The following is a 21,001-nucleotide window of genomic DNA, read 5'->3' as shown; positions in this document are numbered from 1 at the left end:
GTCTTTTTTATTAGACTCCTGAAATTTGCACCAGCTCATACATTTTCTGTATAGATGTTTTATTTGCTGGTCTTCAGGTCTTTATTATATTTTCCTTATCAGTACTGACAGGTGAATATCCAACCAAGCTCGGATAACTGATGACATGAAAGAATTAATTATTGAAGTCTACATTAACTCCCTACATGGCCACCTAGCAGCTTTTGAAGAACATGAAGTATATGATAAAAGACAGTAAACAGCAGTACATTTATTTAAAATATTACTGTTTGGAATCCCAGATGCCAAGGGAAAACCTTTACTGCCTGATAACATAGCAAACAGCCACTTGTCTGTAACTTTTGTACTTTATTCATGTAATGTGTTAGAAAGTAGACTAGCATTTTTTTCTAATGATGAATGAAATATGCTTGGCTTATCATGTTGTTGTGAGTTAAAGTCTGTCCAGCTTTTGTAAAAGAGAATCAGACTTGACAGTACAAGGCAGTCATTTTTTTTATCCAATAATAAATTATTTCATTGCGGTGGTGGTGCTGCGGTAGCGTTGTCGCCTCACAGTTAGACGTTGCCCGTTCGATTCTCAGTTAGAGCATCTTCTGTGTGGCGACATGCGTGAATGGGCGTTCCTTCATTGAAGGTTGTGCGTTAGGCCCGGCAAGCCAGCACGTAAAACTCTACTGCCAATCATTAGCGGACCGGAGTTCTGCTGTGGCGACCCCTAACCGGGAAAAGCCAAAAGACACAAACAAACAATAAATTATTTCATTGATGAACAAAAACTTGCATTGCTACTCCACTGTGTGTTAGCATCTATTATTATAATTATCCTTGTTCATAACATAAGTTTAAATTACATGAATTATTAACAATGTATATGTAAGTGGTCTGGACCTAATACATAACAGCTTCAGACAGACTCTGGCTGTAAAGAAGGAAAAAAGGGTCAGCAGGATGTAATTATGACCCTGTCCCACACACAGGCCATGTACTGTAGATATAATCTGTCTGCTTTTGCCAGATGATCTCTGTGATGACAGCCTTTAACTTGCCATTTAAGTTTCTTGATTTAATACTCATCTCGAGAAGCTGCTTTCATAAAAGGTGAGCTTAACGTAAATTATGTGTGCTGTAAAACAAATAAATACTTAAAGGGGACTGTTGGTATAAGAATGTATCATAGCTTACTTAAAACTTGAGATCATATAAACTACAAATTTTGTGCTGCATTCCAATGCTTTAACTTTAAAGCTAAAGTTCTATACAGACTGAAAGCTTTGAAAATCCAAAGTGCATTATGAAAACATGACATCATGCAGAATACAAGCAGCAATGCCAGCAATTCTCCTTTTGCAACAAATACTTTTTATTTCATAAGTCTTATGACTGGCTGTTTTTTCATTTACATTTTGTCAACACTTGAAATGTCTACTTTTTAATATCAATGTTTTATTAATGATAAACGTTTTTGAGAACATTATAAAATATGTTGCCCTGGATAAGAAATACTTTGATCTGTCTGTTGTTTCTGTGACTATGTCTAATGCTTTACACAGAATTTCAAATATTGAAATCCCTATTACTTAAATCCAGACACCCCAAAATCAGCTGGTGCACACCACAGGATAGAAACAATAAGGAGGTACAAAGTATGGAATGTAAATTATTATTATCATTTTATGGTATTTCTCTCACCAAAAAAAAAAAACAGTTAAGAGCTGCAGTACAGAAGTTGCAAAGGTGCTATTTGCAAAAACTGACTAGACTATTTATATATTAAAGGCTAGTTGCATGAAACATCCAGAGAGAAATGTATTATTTGCTATGAATAATGGAAACCGTTCTGACAACTGGCAGCTGCTATTAAGCAGTGTGCTCGTATCAGAATAATAAACTATACAATTTATACTTTGAAAATCACTTCATTCTACAATGTTGGTACATGGGTGACTGAGCAATCTACATGGTAGTGTAAGAACCAAACATAACTGCAGTGCAAATTGTTGAGAAGTTCAGTTCAATAATAATTTGTCATACACAGAAAATGGCAGAAACCAAATTTCCCTTCTGCAATCATGCTGAATTTGTCACAAAAAAAATAATCAGTTTTTTGGTGCCTGGGGAGGATACAAAGAGTTTAAGTTCAGAAACATAATAGTGAGACAGTGTTTTTTTCTGATTTGAAGCAATGGCTCTGTAATGAATACTATACATATCATACTGCACTTATGCTACTTAGTATTAACACTGTACTATTAACACTGCTATTAATTGCACATATACTGCACCTAAGCTACTTCTTACTAACACTGTACTATTTACTGTATACATCATATTGCACCTGTGTTATTTATTACTAACATTGTACTATTGACTGTACAGTTTACTGTACATATACTGCACCTATGCTACTTATTACTAACACTGTACTTGCACTACTTTTTACTATACATATACTGCACCTATGATACTAATTACTAGCACTGTACTATTTACAGTACTGTTTACTATGTATATCCTGCTGTGCCTATGCTACTTCTTACTAACACCATCCTATTTACTTTATATATCATATTGCACCTGTGTTATTTATTACTAACACTGTACTAATTACTGTACAGTTTACCGTACATATACTGCACCTATGCTACTTATTACTAACACTGTACTTGCACTACTTTTTACTATACATATACTGCACCTATGCTACTTATTACTAACACTGTACTTGCACTACTTTTTATTATACATATACTACACCTATGATACTAATTACTAGTGCTGTATTATTTACTGTACTGTTTACGGTATATATCATACTGCAACTATGCTACTAATCACTAACAGTATACTATTTATAGTACTGTTTACTATATAAATCAAACTGCACTTGTGCTACTTGTTACTAACACTGTACAATTTACAGTACTGTTTACTGTACGTATCATATTTCATCTATGCTATTCATTACTAACACTGTACTATTTACAGTACTATTTACTATCCATATCATACTGCTCTTATGTACCTCATTACTAACCCTGTACTGTTTACTCTACATATACTGCACCTATGCTTTTTATTACTAACACTGTACTGTTTACAGTACTATTTACTGTAAATATTATACCACACCTATGCTACTTATTATTAACACTGTGCTATTTACTATACATATTATACTGCACCTATGCTACTTTCTACTAACACTGTACTATTAACAATGCTATTTACTGTACATATCATACTGCACTTAGAGTAATTATTACTAACACTGTACTATTTAAAGTACTGTTTATTGGACATATACGTCATCTACATTATTTGTCATTAACACTGTACTGTTTTACACTACTATTTACTGTACATATACTGTACCTATGCTACATACTAACACTGTACTATTTACAGTGCTATTTACTATTCATATCATACTGCACCTGTGCTATTTATTACTAACACTATACTACTTACTATACACATCATACTGCACCTATGCTACTTATTACTAACACTGTAGTGTTTACTGTACATATCATACTGCAGCTGTGCTGCTTATTACTAGCACTGTGCTATTTACTGTACATATACTGCACCTATGCTGCTTATTATTAGCAATATACTATTTATAGTGGTATTTACTGTTCATTTACTGCACGTATGCTACTTATTACTAACACTGTCCTATTTACTGTACAGTTTACTGTATATATCATATAACACCTATGCTGCCTATTATTAGCACTGTACTACTGACAGGACTGTTTACTGGGCATATCATACTGTACCTCTGTTACTAATTACTAACACTGTACTATTTACAGTATTGTTTATTATATATATTATATTGCACCTGTGTTAGTTATTGCTTACACTGTACTATTTACTTTACAGTTTATGGTATATATCGCATTTTAAGATGTGTCTCCCAATATTGCACCCAGTGAAGCCCTGACTCCCAGCAGGACCATTCCACTCAAATGGCAGTACAGTTACCTGAGGGACTACATTACTTGCAAAATTGAGCGTAAACCCCATACAGCACCCATAGCATGTCCAGCACCCCTGCAGAGCTCATATTAGGTATATTAGGTTGCACTGCAAAAAAATCCCAGTTGATGCCTGTGAAATGGTCTTGTTGATAATGACTGTTACCCTGTGGAAAACAAATGGGCAAGGTTTGCTTTATTTGCCAGATGGCTGCCAAGAGCAGTGAGGCTATATATATGTATGTCAAATAGAACTAAAGAGGACCAACCATGACTAGGTGTACAGCAACTTTAATAAAGAGTAAGCACTTTCACAGCCACACAGCTGCTTCTTCAGACTCAAATACAATAAAATCAACATCTCCATATTTAAAAAAATATTTAAACCAATCAAAAGCAATGATTAATTAATTATTTAGCATTCCAATTAATTTAAAGGAACACTCAAGCAGGAACACATTAAAATATAAGCACAACTACTTCTTCAAAAGTTAAAACTACATTCTATTAAAACAGTAATAGCAAAAATATTATTAATGAAAAATGCGATTAAAAATGTAGTATAAAAAATATATCATGTAAAATGAAGTCAGTGTGGGAGTGTGTGTTCTTGTAAAGCTGGTTTAATGGAGACAGTATCATTGATGCTTGGTGCCTTATCTGCATTAAAATATATTATCCATCTTAGTTCGGCTAACTCTGTCATATTTTTAATATTTCCCCTTCCTAAAGCTCTCTTTAACAATTTCAAGTACTAAAAACCTAAACTCGTGTTTTATGCAATATTCCCTGATATGTTTAGCAAGTGTATTACTCTCTCTGTTGTTCCTAATATCACTTAAGTGTTCCAGAATGCACTCCCTTAGGGATTGATTCATCTTACCTATATAAAATGCATTGCATTCCACACAGACGCTATAGTAGACAACATTCCTAGTAGAACAATCTGCATAGAGGTTATGTTCTAAGACTGTACCTTTATGTGTGGATAGAAAAGGTGGGCCTACATATACAGAACTGCAAGCACTGCAGTTCCTACATGGGTATGTCCCTTGTCTCTGTGACCTAATGGTTTATTTACTTCTGCCCTATAGCATAGCTGTCTCCTCAAGGACATATTATTTTTAAAAGAAAACAGGAGTTTCACTAATTAACCCAGTCAACTCTTTTGAGGCTTTTAAAATATTCCAATTCCTCTTAATAATATCACAAAACGTATTCACATTACTGGAGTAAGTCATGGGGACTCTAACATATCTATCATTACTATCAGTAGAGGACCCCCTCTCATCCCTACTACATTCCAAAAAGTAAGGTCTACCTTTTGTCTTTCTTTCTGTTAGAAGTTGAGTGACACAGTCATCGATTTCTCTTTTCCAGTAGCCTCTATCTAGAAAATCACTTCTAGGATCATTAGGTGCTCCCATCAAGGAGTGCTCTTCATTATACAGCCTCATAACTCGTAAAACCTGCCCTTTCAGAACATTTGTATGTACATGTCTAGGGTGCATACTGCTCTTACACAGCAATGAGTTTTTCCTAGGTGGTTTCCTATAAAGACTCGTCCTTAAATTCCAAGTCTCTGTCTTTTTCACCATTACATCAAGGAAGTCAATTTGTTCCTTAGAGAATTTGAATGTAAACTTAAGGAAAGGTGTGGCATTACTAAGGTACTCAACAAAATCTAACAATAAGTCTTCTGAACCATTCCAAAGGAAAAAATATATATAATCCACAAATCTCACATACCAGAGTAGAAAGTCTGTAAAGTTATTATTGTGCAAAATGCACATCTCCTCCCACTACAACACCAAGTTGGTATAGCTATTCGCACAAGATGTGCCCATAGCTACGCCAATTTTCTGTAAGAAGTAACTATCCGTGAAGATGAAAACATTATTCTCTAAAACAATTTCTAAAAGAGTACACACGAGATCGATCTTATCAGAGGTTAAACATTTTTTAGTCACTGAATACTCTGTAATATTCTCTACCCCCCCCCCCCATACATTGGTAATTACAGTAAGCAGTGACAACCTCCATAGTAAGAAATAAGAAACTGTCAACATGTAGGTCCTTTTCAACAACATAGAAGTAATTTAAAAATGTTTTCTTATCCTTCAGCACAGTCTGATTAGCCTCTAGCACAGGGCGTAAAGTTGTATCAATAAAAATGGACAGGGAGTTCAGTTACCCAACTTTCACCCAAGACTGTAGATCTCATGGTTGGACAATTCAATTTTTTATGCACCTTAGGTAGACCATATAGTATCGGAACCACAGGATGGGAAACACTGAAATACTTAAACAGCTCTTCTGATACCATATTGGTCATGAGGAGGTCATAAATTAAGAATGAAACCTTTTCCATAATTCCTTCTACAGTCCTTTCAGAGACCTGTATATAGGTCTCCTCATTTTCCAACATTTTAGTCATTTGTGTATAGTAGAAGCTTTTGTCCATAACTACTATACCCACTCCTTTATCTGCGGGCGTAATTTCCAGTGCTTTCAACACCTTTAAATCTGCCAATGCTCTTTGTTCATCTAAAGTTAAATTGTAGAAATTATTGCCAGGATTAAGTTCAAAACAACGTCTGATATCTTTTTCACAAACCATTGCAAAAGTCACAACAGCCAAGGCAGCTCTCTCCCTCTCTCTCTCTCTCTCGATATATATATATATATATATATATATATATATATATATATATATATATATATATATATATATATGTATGTATGTAGCTAGATATGTGTGTGTGTGTGTGTGTGTGTGTGTGTGTGTGTGTGTGTGTGTGTGTGTGTGTGTGTGTGTGTGTGCATGCATGTGTATTTATATTACATGCACCCTTGCCATTTTGGCTTTGATCATGGCTGAAAATGATCCAAGAACAATCAGTTCACTTTTTGAGTTAATAGATAAATACAATCAGTGATGTATTTTGGATAATTTCATCAGCTGCCTCTGTTAAGATTTTGCTCACTTTCTCTATACAGTACTCTGGCAAATGCAGAATATGCAGTAAAAATATAAACAGTGAAAAAGAATATCCTAAGAATTAATCACAAATGAGTGTGATGCTAGCCTCTCTCAATTCCACCATACAGGAGAATGCCTAGTCTATTTTCAGGAAGGAAACTATTAGAAAGGCCCGTGACATTTACCAGATAAATATTTGCTGTAGTATTCACAAATGGTCACATAACTAATTCAGATCTAGAATTAATGTTGACCCTCCCTACTCAGTGGCTGTTTCATGACAGGAAAAACTGATTTGTTTGAAGATGTTGTCTTTCCAAGTATGTAAAATTAGTGTTCCACTTCATTGCTTGAAATTTGCTCCTATCATATCACCAATGCATCTTATTCAGACTTCTTTCTAATGCCTTAAATTCCTCTCTTATCCATTTCAGCCATTTTGCATGATTTTTTCTGATATGTAGTTGATATAGTAAGAGAAAGTGGGAAACAATGGCTGGTCTCCATCCTCATTTGGCTCATTGTGACTCCTTGAAATAGCTAAGCTCAGCTCAGAAATACTCCACAAACAAAACTCACATTGCACAAGCTCCAGTGCACAGTAGCTCAGAATACATGTTACAATACAAAGAGATATAAATAAATACATAAATAAATAAGCAAATTTTACAGGGGGCACCCCTGCACCTCCAATGTGCAAGCCTTTGCACACCACACCCCCTTACTTTATTATTTTCTTTCTAGAGTAAGCGACTACATTTCAGAGAAACAGTATTCTTTGACAGTTAATATAAAGCCTGTCTTGCTGTAGGTGGCTGCTTGACTGGCTACCAATAACAGACTTACAGAGAAGCTTTAGCAACCCATTCATATGTAACTAAACATACATGGTGTGTGCAAATAGAGCTGAGCTGATATACCTGAGCAGCTGTCAAAGAAGGTCAGATGATCCAAGCAATGGCATGCAGTTACTGACGCGCATGCATTGCACTTTAAGAAAAGCATGCCTTTTCAGATTTACCATGTTTTTGATAGATGCAGTCAAAATCAAACTGTGGTATGGAACTTTGCAATATACATTCCTTCATGGACTCCTCATTGTTCAATTTCATGAGTAAGTGAAAATTAAATGAAATGAAGTCATAAAACCTTTGCAATCTAAACCCAGCACCATGTACATGATTTCTGAGTTTGTTTCTTGAATCTGCCTGTGATCTGAATCCCTTCTTGTTTTAGAAATATTATGTGTTATTTACATATTGCTAAGATGGAAGACTCCTGGAAAATGAATCCATGGAAATAGCAGGCTTCTTGTTTTAGGGTAGATGTGTCGTGGGTAAAAATACTCTCACTGTTACTGACTTTGAACCTGCTGCAGAAGGATCATCCTTACTAAAGGGTAGCAGTGCTATACCTGCTTGTCATCCAGTTGTTATCACCCTACAGTGGTTAAGACAAAGCAGAATTAAAATGCCTAAGGCTAGGTGGGGCAGACAATGAGTACTTCACTTCTGTTTTCCAGACAAAACCAGGACCACTCTAGCCTGGATGACTGTAGTAATGGTAGGGGAGATAACACTCCAAGAAATTGCTGAGATGATGACCCACTTAGGAAAGTGACAGAAATTGTTGCCCTGAAATCCAAACCAATTATTACTCCGAACTCTGTGGAAAGTGGCAGTGGTAGTGACCATTAGTCAGGCTATATAGTCACGCCATTAAAAATTAAGTGGTACTAAGTAACTCATATCAGACCCTTGTAGCATTACTGCTGCAAAGAGGGTACGTAGAAAGGGTTCTGAAAGTAGTGCACCAACCCTGAAATCATTTCTATGTAAAATGATGGAAAAGACACTCTAAGGTTGGTTTTGTTCTTTAGAGTCAGGGAAGTGGAAGATCCTTATTAACACAGCTTCATGGATGGATTATCAAGTTACTCTAACATGAGTCAGTAATATTACCATATCTTAGTCAGAGTGCATAAACCAATGCATACAATGAAAAGGCATTCAAAGCCATCCTGTACAGGAGGTTGGTAAGAAAGTTAAGGGAGTAGGTTAAGTTGTATGATGGCCAGCTGTATTGACAAAACGTGGTATACTGAGATGCAGACGAGAGTAAAAGTAAGTGGGGTGGTGGACCGATCTAAAAGGGCAGTAACTGATTGGGTACCCACAGACTGATGGCTGGTCCTTTCATCATCTTTATATTCACTGCAAATGTATTGTGCCAGTTGTGCTAAAGAACCTACTAGTTTACGGACAAAGTCATGGTGGAGATAATGACTCAGAACAGGGGCATTTAATTGATGGAGCCCTTAGAAATGACTCCTTGAGGCAGTAGAATTGTTAACTAGGATTTAATGCCCAACATGCAAGATTATTCATTCAGGCAACAGCAGTATAGCAGACCTTGTGTGCATGGGGGGTGGGGGGGGTGTCTAACCAACTGAAAGGAAGAAAATGAGCATGAAGTTATACTGCAAAGAAGTATCCACTGTGTACAGTTCAGAAGAACAGCATCCAGGGCTGAAAAGGAAGTTATACTGCAAAGAAGTATCCACTGTGTACAGTTCAGAAGAACAGCATCCAGGGCTGAAAAGGAAGTTATACTGCAAAGAAGTATCCACTGTGTACAGTTCACAAGAACAGCATCCAGGGCTGAAAAGGAAGTTATACTGCAAAGAAGTATCCACTGTGTACAGTTCACAAGAACAGCTTCCAGAGCTAAAACGTCTGCCATCGTGTTTAGTAATGGCTATTGTATTATATAGCTTGTGCAGATGGTACATAGAGTACCGTGTGCATTTCTGCAAGATGTACTTTAAGAAGGGCATTGGGAGAGTGTAAAATGTCTGGAAATAGGCAACACAAATGGTTAGGTGGAGTGGGAGTGGGGTTATGCAAAGCTGAGGGCCCTGACATGCTTAGCTTAGAACAAATGACAACTAGAGGTGAAATGATATTTACCCACTAACATGCTAAAGATGAGTGCCTAACACTATCATAAGGAAAAAAGGGAAGTAAGTCGGTAAAAGCCAGACATGGTAGACCGCAGGAATGAATAAAGAAGGTGCTGTTTCAAGGAGTAGGTAATGAGGTCATGGATTTCTCTGCTCTAGTGAGACTATGTCAGAAATAAGGGTGCATGCTGTGGGGGGTACGTGAGGAAGGAAGGCCTGAAGTGGTTGATGATAACTATGCCACAGCTAATTTTAAACTATGATGAAGTAGCTAGGATAGCAAGGCTTCATTTCATGTTATTGGACAGCTCCCATTTTTCACATAAGTCATTGTGCAGACTCATCATGTGTTGCCGACAGCAGCACTGGTAAAGCTCTGTGGGGTAGGCAGATCATTACATTTATTGCTCATATTCACTGGGTGGAGTAATTATGATTCTAACTAGGATCGGTATGAGTATGTATTATACTTTCACCATCAGTGAGCTTTAGGACACCGGTACACTATGTTAGCTATGAAGCCACAATCTATTGTTCCAATTTTACAGGGAAAAAAAATAAAGCATTTCATAAGTGCAGATACCTGTGGCATAATGCAACAGTTAGAAATTAGTCTGACAGCCTGCATGCAACTATTGAGGCATAGCATATCAATGGAATGAATTTTTGGTTTCATTGATGGGTATAGCCTAAGCTTTAATTCCAGCAATATCTGCAGTGCTCTGTAGGGTAGCAAAGCTGCATATTACCCTGTGTTGTTATTCCTCATTTCTGATGTTGATATTAATGTCAGATGTATTTCATGTGGAAGCTGTGTAAATCTGGGCTTGGGAGGCCCGTAGAGTTGAAAAGAGTTGAATTGTTGACGGAGAGGTTTTCTTGCTTTTCAAAGTACATAAGGAAGGTTGTAGAACTTGTACAAATAGGCTGCAGGTTGGAATCTGAAAAAACTGAGGTTTTCCTACCAGGATATTTAAAGGCACTAGGCAAGTCACCCTTCTTGGTTGGATGATCATATATGAGTGGATTTCATTGTCTTACTGTTTTCATTTGCATTGCTCTATAATCCTTGTTCTGTTTTCACCACCCCTGGTCCTTTATTTGTGTCACTGAACTAGACTCTGTCATGAGTTAGGGTTTATCATCTTAAGCTCAGTTGTGTCCAAGAGTTGGGGTTCAAAATCATATGCTCAACTGTGTCCCAGAGTCAGTGTTCATCATCATATGTTCAGCTGTGTTCCAGAGTTAGGGCTCATCATCATATGCTCAGCTGTATCCCAGAATTAGAATTCATCGTCTGCACAGCTGTGTTCCAGAGTTAGAATTCTTCATTGTACACACACAGCTGTGTTCCAGAGTTAGAATTCTTCATTGTACACACACAGCTGTGTTCCACAGTAGGAATTCATCATCATCATAAGCACAGCTGTGTTCCAGAGTTAGAATTTATCATATGCACAGCTGTGTTCCAGAATTAGAATTCATCATCGTATGCACAGCTGTGTTCCAGAGTTTGAGTCACTGGGTTGCCTTCACAAAGGTTATTACAGCACAGTGCAGCACACTAAGCAGTCTGTCACATAAAGTGTAGCCATCACATAAAGAAAGTCTTATCTTAGCAATCCTGGTGAGCTGAGAAGGTACTTAACAGACCAGTCACTTTACTTCCTTGGAGATACACCCAGTAAATCAATACCTAAAGGCATACTGTGGCACTAATCTGAAGCCACCTGTGTTTCACCTCAGACAAATGATATCACTTTTCTCATTGTAGTTACTGCTGTTCCTCTTTGGCTGATTATGTGTTCCATCAGATGGAACAAACCTAACTTTGCAAAGTGGACACCTGCATCCATGTCACAGCAGTTGCTATCAATACCTCTCCAGGTCAATTGAGAACTCCTGCTTTTTGCATTCCCTCACATATAGCTGAGAGACAGAAACAGTATCCCACATTTTTTTTTAATTCAAGCATGATGAATGATGTAAGTGAATCTAACCAAGGGTGATTCACCAAGTCCTGCTTGCCAAATCCTGTGGTTAAATAAGATACCTTTTAAGTGGTTATAACCTATGCCAAGTTACTATAATCTCAGAGTTGGTTATAATTAGTGGGTAGTATGGAGGGGCTTCTAACCACATTTGAGAGTAGAGGGTCTTCTGCTGCTGTGTCTATTTTCAGTGGTCAAAGGATTTGGTAAAGACGATATAGTTTAGTTTTCGCTGAATTCACTTTGGTTTCACCTTTCTTGGATCTTATTAAACAACCATTTTTTATTTCTTGGAATAGTGATCCAATAGTGCTAGGTTTGTATTTTACTTTATTTTATTTATTTGCTAAATGGTAAACCCACTAGGAACAATTTCCTCTGTTCAGACAATACATTGTAACACTGTCAGGTTAAGAGATTTGCTCAGAGTCACTCTGTGGATGAATGGAAACTGAAGGATCAATCCAAGAAATTTAAAACAGATGAAATGATAGCCTTACCATAACTCATACATTGTAGTCACTGAATGATAACCCATTATCTGAACAAAAAAAAAGCACACACAGGTTGTGAATTAAAAGAGATTTCTATCTCTTAGTACACTGATCACTATATGGATGTTATATGCTTTACTCTAAGGATGTGCTACTTTCATCAGAATTCAGAACCATTTGAATCAGATTGAAAATAGATGTTAATCAAAAGTCAGACATCAGTGACACTCACATCAGAAAGTATTACTGCTGTGTTGTTTTGATATTAACTATATATTACTTTTAATTGAGCATTGCATTGTACAAACCGTTACTGAATATGTGGCTTAACTGGAAGTCAATATTAGCAGGGATAGCACTCTGCAAATAAAAAAAAAATGTTCCAAGCTTCCTAAGAGCAAGGTTTAATTTATCTAGAATCATATTACTATTACTTCTTAGACATTTGTTTCCACTGTTGCACAAATGTACATTAAACTCAGACTTTCTTCCATTCGAAAGAGTACAATTAAATGTGGAAAATCAGCCTAGTGGCTTCTGTCAGTAGCTGCAGATGGTATGGCTGCAACATTTGGTATTTGTGACACTTCCTTCTCAATACTGTTGTTATAATGTGGACTTTTTGGTAGTACACATACTTGTTTCAAACTGCTTCATTATTACAATCATACTGTTAACATGGTCAAGAGTAGTTCACAAGGAGTCTGTAGTAAAAGCACAGCACAGTGGTTCCCCTTCTTGTAGCCGTTTACTTTTAATTACAGATATCAAATCAGAAAATAGAATATGTATTAATTGTATGGATGGGCAGCCTAACCCCCATTCACTAACTTATGTCTTGATGTCACTTCCATGTGTCAAAGATGTGAACTGATAATGCCTAAGAAAAAAGCGTATTCTTTGGTCGTGTTCTACTGTTTGTTGTATGAAGACATTTTTATTCAAAATTTGCACATTTAAACTTTGTACATTATGTGGCATTATAAAACCGCGGTGGTGGTGCTGCGGTAGCGTTGTCGCCTCACAGTTAGACGCTGCCCCTTCGATTCTCAGTTAGAGCGTCTTTTGTGTAGCGACATGCGTGAATGGGCGTTCCTTCATTGAAGGTTGTGCGTTAGGCCCGGCAAGCCAGTACGTAAAACTCTACTGCCAATCATTAGCGGACTGGAGTTCTGCTGTGGCGACCCCTAACCGGGAAAAAGCCGAAAGACACAAACAAACATTATGTGGCATTATATTTTATTCATTACTAAAAGTTACATACTTATCTTTTGTGGCATACCTGCCTTCTGTGGGCAGTGCTATGACAAGAAATGTTTATGAATTCAGAGAAAAACAAACAACAAATTGCTGAAATTGAAAAACTGCTAATCCACACCAAAGAATCCTGAGTAGACCTGTATCACACACCAGCTGAGTCCAACTAGATCCACAAAAGCAGTATATATTAAGCTCAAAAGTGATAGGACACTTTTCGTTAATCCACAATAGTTTAACTTCATCAGATACACACATCCTTAGAAGCAAGAGTTTAAATAACCCACTTGTCACACCATATGGTCTACAACCAAAGGCTGGTGGGTGTGGCAGCTAACACTCCTAAAAGGAACCCTTCCCTCTAAAGCACAAAAGCTAATTTTGTAACACAAAACAAAATATCCAGTTTGATAAAAGTGTGTCAATGTATGCATATGAATGCATACAAGTGAAAGATTCACTGAATGCAACATACTGCAGTTCCAAAAATACAGAAATAAACAATGCATATTTAAAATACCGATAAAATACTTAAAACAAGTACTGTTTTTCAAACAAACAAGCAACCATGTTACTGTTACACTAAAATTTGATATGACAAGTGTTTACAGATACGCACATTTTAACCAAGTCTAAAAAACAAATTGTTAGTGTGATTCAATGCCTTTTAAATAATACCAAAGACAGTACCACTATAACAGCCCCACACAGTTACTGATAGTAGTACCCACTGTTTGTCTATTCAAACGTTTCAGTTTTAAAATGCACATGATGGAACTAATTTCATTGATTCCAGGGTAATGGCAAGAATCTAATCTCAACTGCCATTTTATTCAAAATTTGCACATTTAAACTTTGTATATTATGTGGCATTATATTTTATTCATTACTAAAAGTTACGTACTTATTTTTTGTGGCATACCTGCCTTCTGTGGGCAGTGCTATGACAAGAAATGTTTATGAATTCAGAGAAAAACAACTACGCAAAATAAAATTAAGCAGAAGGCACTGATATTTTGCTCATGTGCAAAAGTTGCCAGTAAGTAATAAAGCTCAAAAAAACAAAGGCTGTGTTTGGAACATGGGCTGAATATCATTTAAATGTTTTCTTTTCAGAGATGTCCATTAGTTCTCGGTACACTGCTGTTCCCTTAATAACATGTAAATTGCCGGAATGAATAAAAATTACAACATAGAATTATATTGGAGAGGGAAGGAAAGTTCTTCCCTATATTCCTAGCAATGGTTGACTATGTATCCTAAAAAAAAGGAGTCCTTAATTTAGTAGCTATTTTTAATAAACCATTGTAACAATTATTAGGTTCATAGGTAGATACCATGAATGAACAGTTTACTAATTCTGGAAAGCATCTATAGTGCATTATGATTGTCCTTGGAAATCACATTGTTACCACTGTATGACGGATGTAGATTATACTTTCTTTTTAAATTTAGGGTGACCCTGGATCTTCTGCAGCTGGAATTAAGGTATTATTTTCAACTTTTTATTAGATATGTATGTGACGGTGTGATTATTTATTTACATGTGTATTTCTTTGAGTAGTTTGGGCAGTATTTATTTTGAACTTATTTATTTGATGTGTGAGATGTGTTTCGTTATGTTATTTATTTATTTATTTTTGTCTCTTTCTTTAGGGTGAACCTGGAGTCCCTGGTCGTTCAGGGCAAAAGGTAACTGTTCTGATATTTTTCTCCTGGTGGAGTTATTTTAAGTATTAATGTGTAATGCTCTAAGTAAATACATTTAAATGCTAGGCAGAGCATTTCTCATTCAGATCAGCATTCTTAAACAGAGTTGGTATGTATTTTTAACGTTAACTGTTGTAGTTTGGTAAGTTAGTACCAGAAAACTTTTTTTTATGGTGATCACTTCAGAACTGAATGTTAGCAGCTTTTGAATAAAATTATGCTGCCCCATCACTAACAGTATCTTACACTGCAACTGTTTACTTCCTTGCTGTACAACCACACTAACAAAGCATACCTTCTTATTTATTCTGTTTTTTACTTAACTATTGTCTGTATTTTACTCTTGTTCTGTTAATCAAGCGCCAGAAAAAGGTATCAAGTGAGTATGAAAGTGAAAGGCTGTTTAGCTATTTAGGATAAACAGAAATTAGTGTGGGAAAATACTAAAATATATGCAAAAATATTTATGCTGGCATTATAATTCAAATCTTTACTTTCGTACTGAAAGCACTCATTTATCGTTTTCTTTTCCCAGCCAGATGGATATTTTGTAATCATGTAATAATCCCTAAGAAGAAATTGGTAATATTTGGAACGTGGGTTGAATATCATTTAAATGTTTTGTATTCAGAAATTTCCTTTACCTATCAATACACTGCTGTTCCCTTATCAACATGTAAATTGATGGAATGAATTAAAAAAAACACTACAAGATAAAATTTAATTGGAGAGGGAAGAAATGTTCTTCCATATATTCCTAGTACTGGTTGACTATGTATCAATCAAATCTGTCCTGTGGAAAAGGCTTGCCTAATTTACCATGTGTCCCAGTAAAGTAATCCATTATTTTAAATATTGAGAAAATGGAAAATGCAAAGAACGCCTTCAACATTAACCCAGAAGACAGAGTTGCACTCCTTTATTTTTTAGTTTTTTTTAATGTACATTTAGTTACAGGCTGCTGTGCTGTTGACAGTTTGAACATGGTATAGCTTAGACCTTTGTATATTTTTAGAAATTGCTTATGCAGGTATTTCCTGGTAGTCTAGATTGAAACAATCTAGAAATTGACTTTCTCAATGCTCTTATGTTACATTTGTTGTAAATTATCAGGTTAGGACACTAGGTCTAGCAAGACCAAATTAGACAGAAGCTTCTAATAATGCATCATGTGATGTACAACACTTCCTTTTTAACACAAACTAGCCTAGGGACTGTTTATAGCCATGGATCAAACCACAAGCAAAATTACCGTGAATATTTGAGAAAAAACAATATATAACACAGCAACAGTAAACAACAATACACAATAACGTACACTGGATGCTAAGTAGCTAAGAGGTCTAAACAAGAGATGAGAAAATATACAGTCTTGATAAACTCAATGAAGTAATAAAGATTGGACAAAGATATTTGCAGACTGATGCTGGCGGTTTGCTTCATATCAACTATGTCAAAAAAAAAACACTTTCACAGGAAACCTATCAACAGAATGAATTTATTAATGTAAGTAGAATCCAGTTTAGCACTTTTGTCCACTTTAACAAATGTGCTTCATTCAACTTGTTTTAATACATTACACTTGGACCTTATAATAACATTAGACTTTTTGTTACAATATCTAACATTATTCCTTCTTGTGTAGAATAATGTTGGATTGTGAGATCAGGAATGTTCCAAAGTTGTGCTGCAAATAGACACTTATAAGCTCTGTCTTGACAATGTGGATAAGTAACAATGGGGGTTACAACACGTTGGAAGTTTTAGTGTGGCCACTGAAAATAAATAGCTTGTGCTTGTATCTTAGCGTCAGAATATTATTTTAGCAGTAAAGGATGTGCAATTAATGTAACAGCCATCATTATCTCTTGAAGTCTGTCTTTAACTCATGCATACACACACACACACACACACACACACACACAAACACACACACACACACACACACACACACACACACACACACACACACTCACTCACCCATGCAAGTCTGAGTATGTGTATATGTATACATAAGTGTGCATGCATGTTTGTGCATGTATGTGTGCATATTACATTTGCTTATTGGTATGTTTGTGTTCATGGATTGAAATGCACTACATGAAAATATATCATAACTGTTTACCTCTTGCCATGACCATGAGCTGAAATGAGGTCCGTCTGTCAATGCACATACAACAGCAATGAAACTCAACACAAACATCTCAGGCAAGATCTGTGCTACCCTTAGTTTCCCACCTCTTGTTCTGCCTTACATCTTAAAAGAAGCTAACTGTGCCACTTTGTACTCATGTTGAAATAGGCTAAGTTGATGAACTATTTCAGAGAAAATAAAAGTCTTTTCTTTTCAAAAGATTTGTGCTTTATAAGTGCTTTTTTCCTTGTTTGTTTCTTTTGATTATGACTGATATATTATTTTCCTAAGACAAAAAAAAAACAGTTAGCCATATACTTAGTGTCTTCCTTGTACAATATGAAGTACTTTTTTAATAAACAGAAGTAAAAAATTGTCAAAATATTTTTAAAGCTTTCTAAATATGTGGATACCTAATACATGAGTAATCATGATATGGTATGTTTTATATTTGACCAGTAAGAAACTATTTCTGTGTTGAAACATATATGTTGGTAATTTTACAAGTATTATGTGAATTGTTCCATTTTTATTGTAAGATCTTTTGAAACAGTTTCTTGGCATATATTTTTTTTCTGATAAGGTCAATAATTTAAGAATAAATAAGGTTGATACAATGGTAACTGGAAAACATGAAAGCAAATCCACTGTCAGTACACATTTTTATTGCAGCAAAACCACCCTTTCTCAATGCTAATACAAATTCACATTACATACATCACACTTAAATGAGAGCAACTGAGTATTACATGACCACATCCAACCAATCACATAATACTTTTAAATTAAACTTTTTAAAGAAACATCACATATAAAAATGTGTGTGTGTATATATATATATATATATATATATATATATATATATATATATATATATATATATATATATATATATATATAACATTTTATAAAACACATGCTTCTATATAGAAACTAATTAGAGAATATTCCTATAAATTTTGCTGTTGTATTTTCACTAAAATAGGTTTAATACTGACAAGGTTATTAAGACCAGGCTCTGAATCTGCAGGGAGTCTAATAATTCATTCATATCCTTTATTTTCCAAATAATTATTAATATCACCTCCTCTAATATCTTTTTGTACAAAATCAATGACTGTGAACCTAAAAGAGTGATCTATACCATGATGTATAATATGCTTGCATTTGTATCATCATTTCTCCAAATGTCAGATTTGTGCTCAATAATGCGAGCCATAACTTTTTAGTAGTCTTGCCTACGTTGAAGGAGGGACATTTTATGCAGGAGCCAAGATAAAATACATTTGCACTATTGCAGGTAGCTGCACAGTAGAAATTAAACTGCTTATTAAAGACAGGGTGGATAAACTTATCACTGTCGCGCATAACAATATCATTACAACAACTACAAGCCAAACATTTATACGTTCCAAATTTTGTCCCTATTTTACCTATTCTATTGTTTTTGAAATCATTGTAGCAAACCTTCTTTTCAAGCTCCTTAGATTTCTATAAGAAAAATATGGTTTATCTTCTATTATAGCCTGCAATTCTGCTGATTCTAACAGTATAATCCAGTTCTTATATATAATCGTTTTGACATCATTAGTTCTTAAATTGTAAGTGGTGACATATCTAATTTTATCCCAATGTTGCTTAATCAGAGGTATAACACACTCATCTTCTAAAAGAGTTGGTCTTAAAAAAATGTGTCCTGTGGATCTTAACATCTTCTGCAATTTTTAATACATCTAGCCAATTCTATCCGCTGCTTATAAACTCATCAGTCATTTCATTTATCTGTTCAACAAATCTCAAATCATCAGCATTGAGTTTACTAGCCTTAGTAAATTGTGCCTTCACAATCCCCTTGAAGACATGAGGTGCATGTAAACTGTTTGAACATATCTACTGGTCTGCACATTTTTCTTGTGGATACTAGTTTCTAACTTATTAAACTTTTTTCCTAGGCGTACATCCAAAAATATAATATCATTAGCAGAGCAAGTCATCTTAAATTTTAGAAACTTTGTTGTGTTGTTTAAATATGAAATGTATTCAGACAGTGCACTAGCAGTGCTGTTCCAAATAAGGAAACCGCCATCTACAAATCTTAAATATAACTCAACATTCTTATTCAGAATATTAGTGTCACTATAGATATACTTTTTCTCCCAATAGTGAAGAACAATAGTTCCAGTATATGCAGGTTTAATGTATATGTAGGTTTAATAGTTCCAGTATATGTAGGTTTAATGGTGCCAGCCACATTCTAGAGTACTATGTTAACCCCTAGTATGTCTTCTGTGCCCTTTGCCTCCTGGTTTTAAATTTATATCTGCAACATTTCCATCTCTGGCTTGCTCTCCTCTTCCCTCTTCAGCTCTGATTTTCACAGTTGCTTCCTTTCTGATTGTTATTTTCAGTGCTGTTTCACACTGCTGACCTAGCCCTGTCAGTACTGGTTCCATCCAGCTAAGCCACTGTGACATCCTCTCTACTCTCTCTCTAACCCCTCCCCTGGTTTCTTTCACTTTCTTTTCTTTCCAACCCCTCCCCCAGACTCTTTAACTTTCCCTTCCTTCCTGTGTCACCATCTTTAAAATCCTTTCTAGCTTCTGTGCAGTCCACATGGAAGCTTCTACCCCCCTTACCTGTGTGCTCTCTGGCTTTAGAAGGTATTGTGCGAGACATACTGCTTTATTTATTGCTGTGTTTACACTGCTACTATGCACTGTCTGTCAGTGCAGAGTTAACTGTGTTTGCTACATCTTGCTTCTTCTGTACAAACTAATGCATTTACTGCTAATGCTACATTACAGAGTTTTAAGAATGTTCTCTGCTCTGCTTACAGGGCTTAGTTAACTGTGTTTGCTAAAAGCTGCTTTATTTGTACAAACTACTGCATTTACTTCTAGTGCTACACTGCAGTTTTTAAGAATTGTTTTCTGCTCTGCTTACAAGGATTAGTTAACTGTGTTTGCTGAAAGTTGCTTTATCTGTATAAACTACTGCATTTACTCCTAGTGCTACATTACAGTTTTTTAAGAATATTTTCTGCTCTGCTATTCTATCTCCCCTCTCTAAGATTCTCAAAAAATGCATCCACTCACAACTACTCAACTACCTCCTCCAGCATAACCTCCTTACTCCCACCCAGCATGTTTTTTGTCCCAACCACAGCACAACTACTGCCCTCTTATCCTTTACACATACCATTGCTAAGGCCTTAGACAGTAACAAACTCATGTCATGTCTCTTTCTTGACCTTTCCAAAGCCTTTGATACAGTCTTCCATCCCCTACTGCATTCTAATCTTGCAGACCTCAATATATCTTCTTCCTCCCTTGCCTGCTTCTCCAGTTACTTATCCTGCATGCAGCAATCTGTTAAATGGCTCTCTTCCACTTCTCCATTCTTACCGGTCCCAACCGGTGTACCACAAGGTTCCATCCTGAGTCGCCTCCTATTTAATGTTTTTATCAATGATCTCTATATTTCT

At 35.7% G+C, this 21,001-nt stretch overlaps 1 protein-coding gene across 2 annotated transcripts in view; it reads left to right on the top strand.

Annotated features, from left to right (window-relative positions):
- Window positions 1–21,001, top strand: part of COL25A1 (collagen type XXV alpha 1 chain) — a 1,631,546-nt gene that overhangs the window by 1,255,748 nt on the left and 354,797 nt on the right. For both annotated transcript variants that reach the window (XM_044061344.1, XM_044061342.1), the window contains exons 15-16: window positions 15,129–15,161; window positions 15,330–15,365. In XM_044061344.1, the coding sequence (XP_043917279.1) occupies window positions 15,129–15,161; window positions 15,330–15,365 (69 nt within the window). The remainder of the gene's footprint in view (window positions 1–15,128; window positions 15,162–15,329; window positions 15,366–21,001) is intronic.

Source organism: Protopterus annectens, chromosome 2.part0 (genome assembly GCF_019279795.1).
Source record: "Protopterus annectens isolate FY-2018-M chromosome 2.part0, PAN1.0, whole genome shotgun sequence".
Lineage (NCBI taxonomy): Eukaryota > Metazoa > Chordata > Ceratodontiformes > Protopteridae > Protopterus > Protopterus annectens.
Note: the sequence above shows the minus strand (reverse complement) of the source record. Positions and strands in the feature narration are given on the sequence as shown.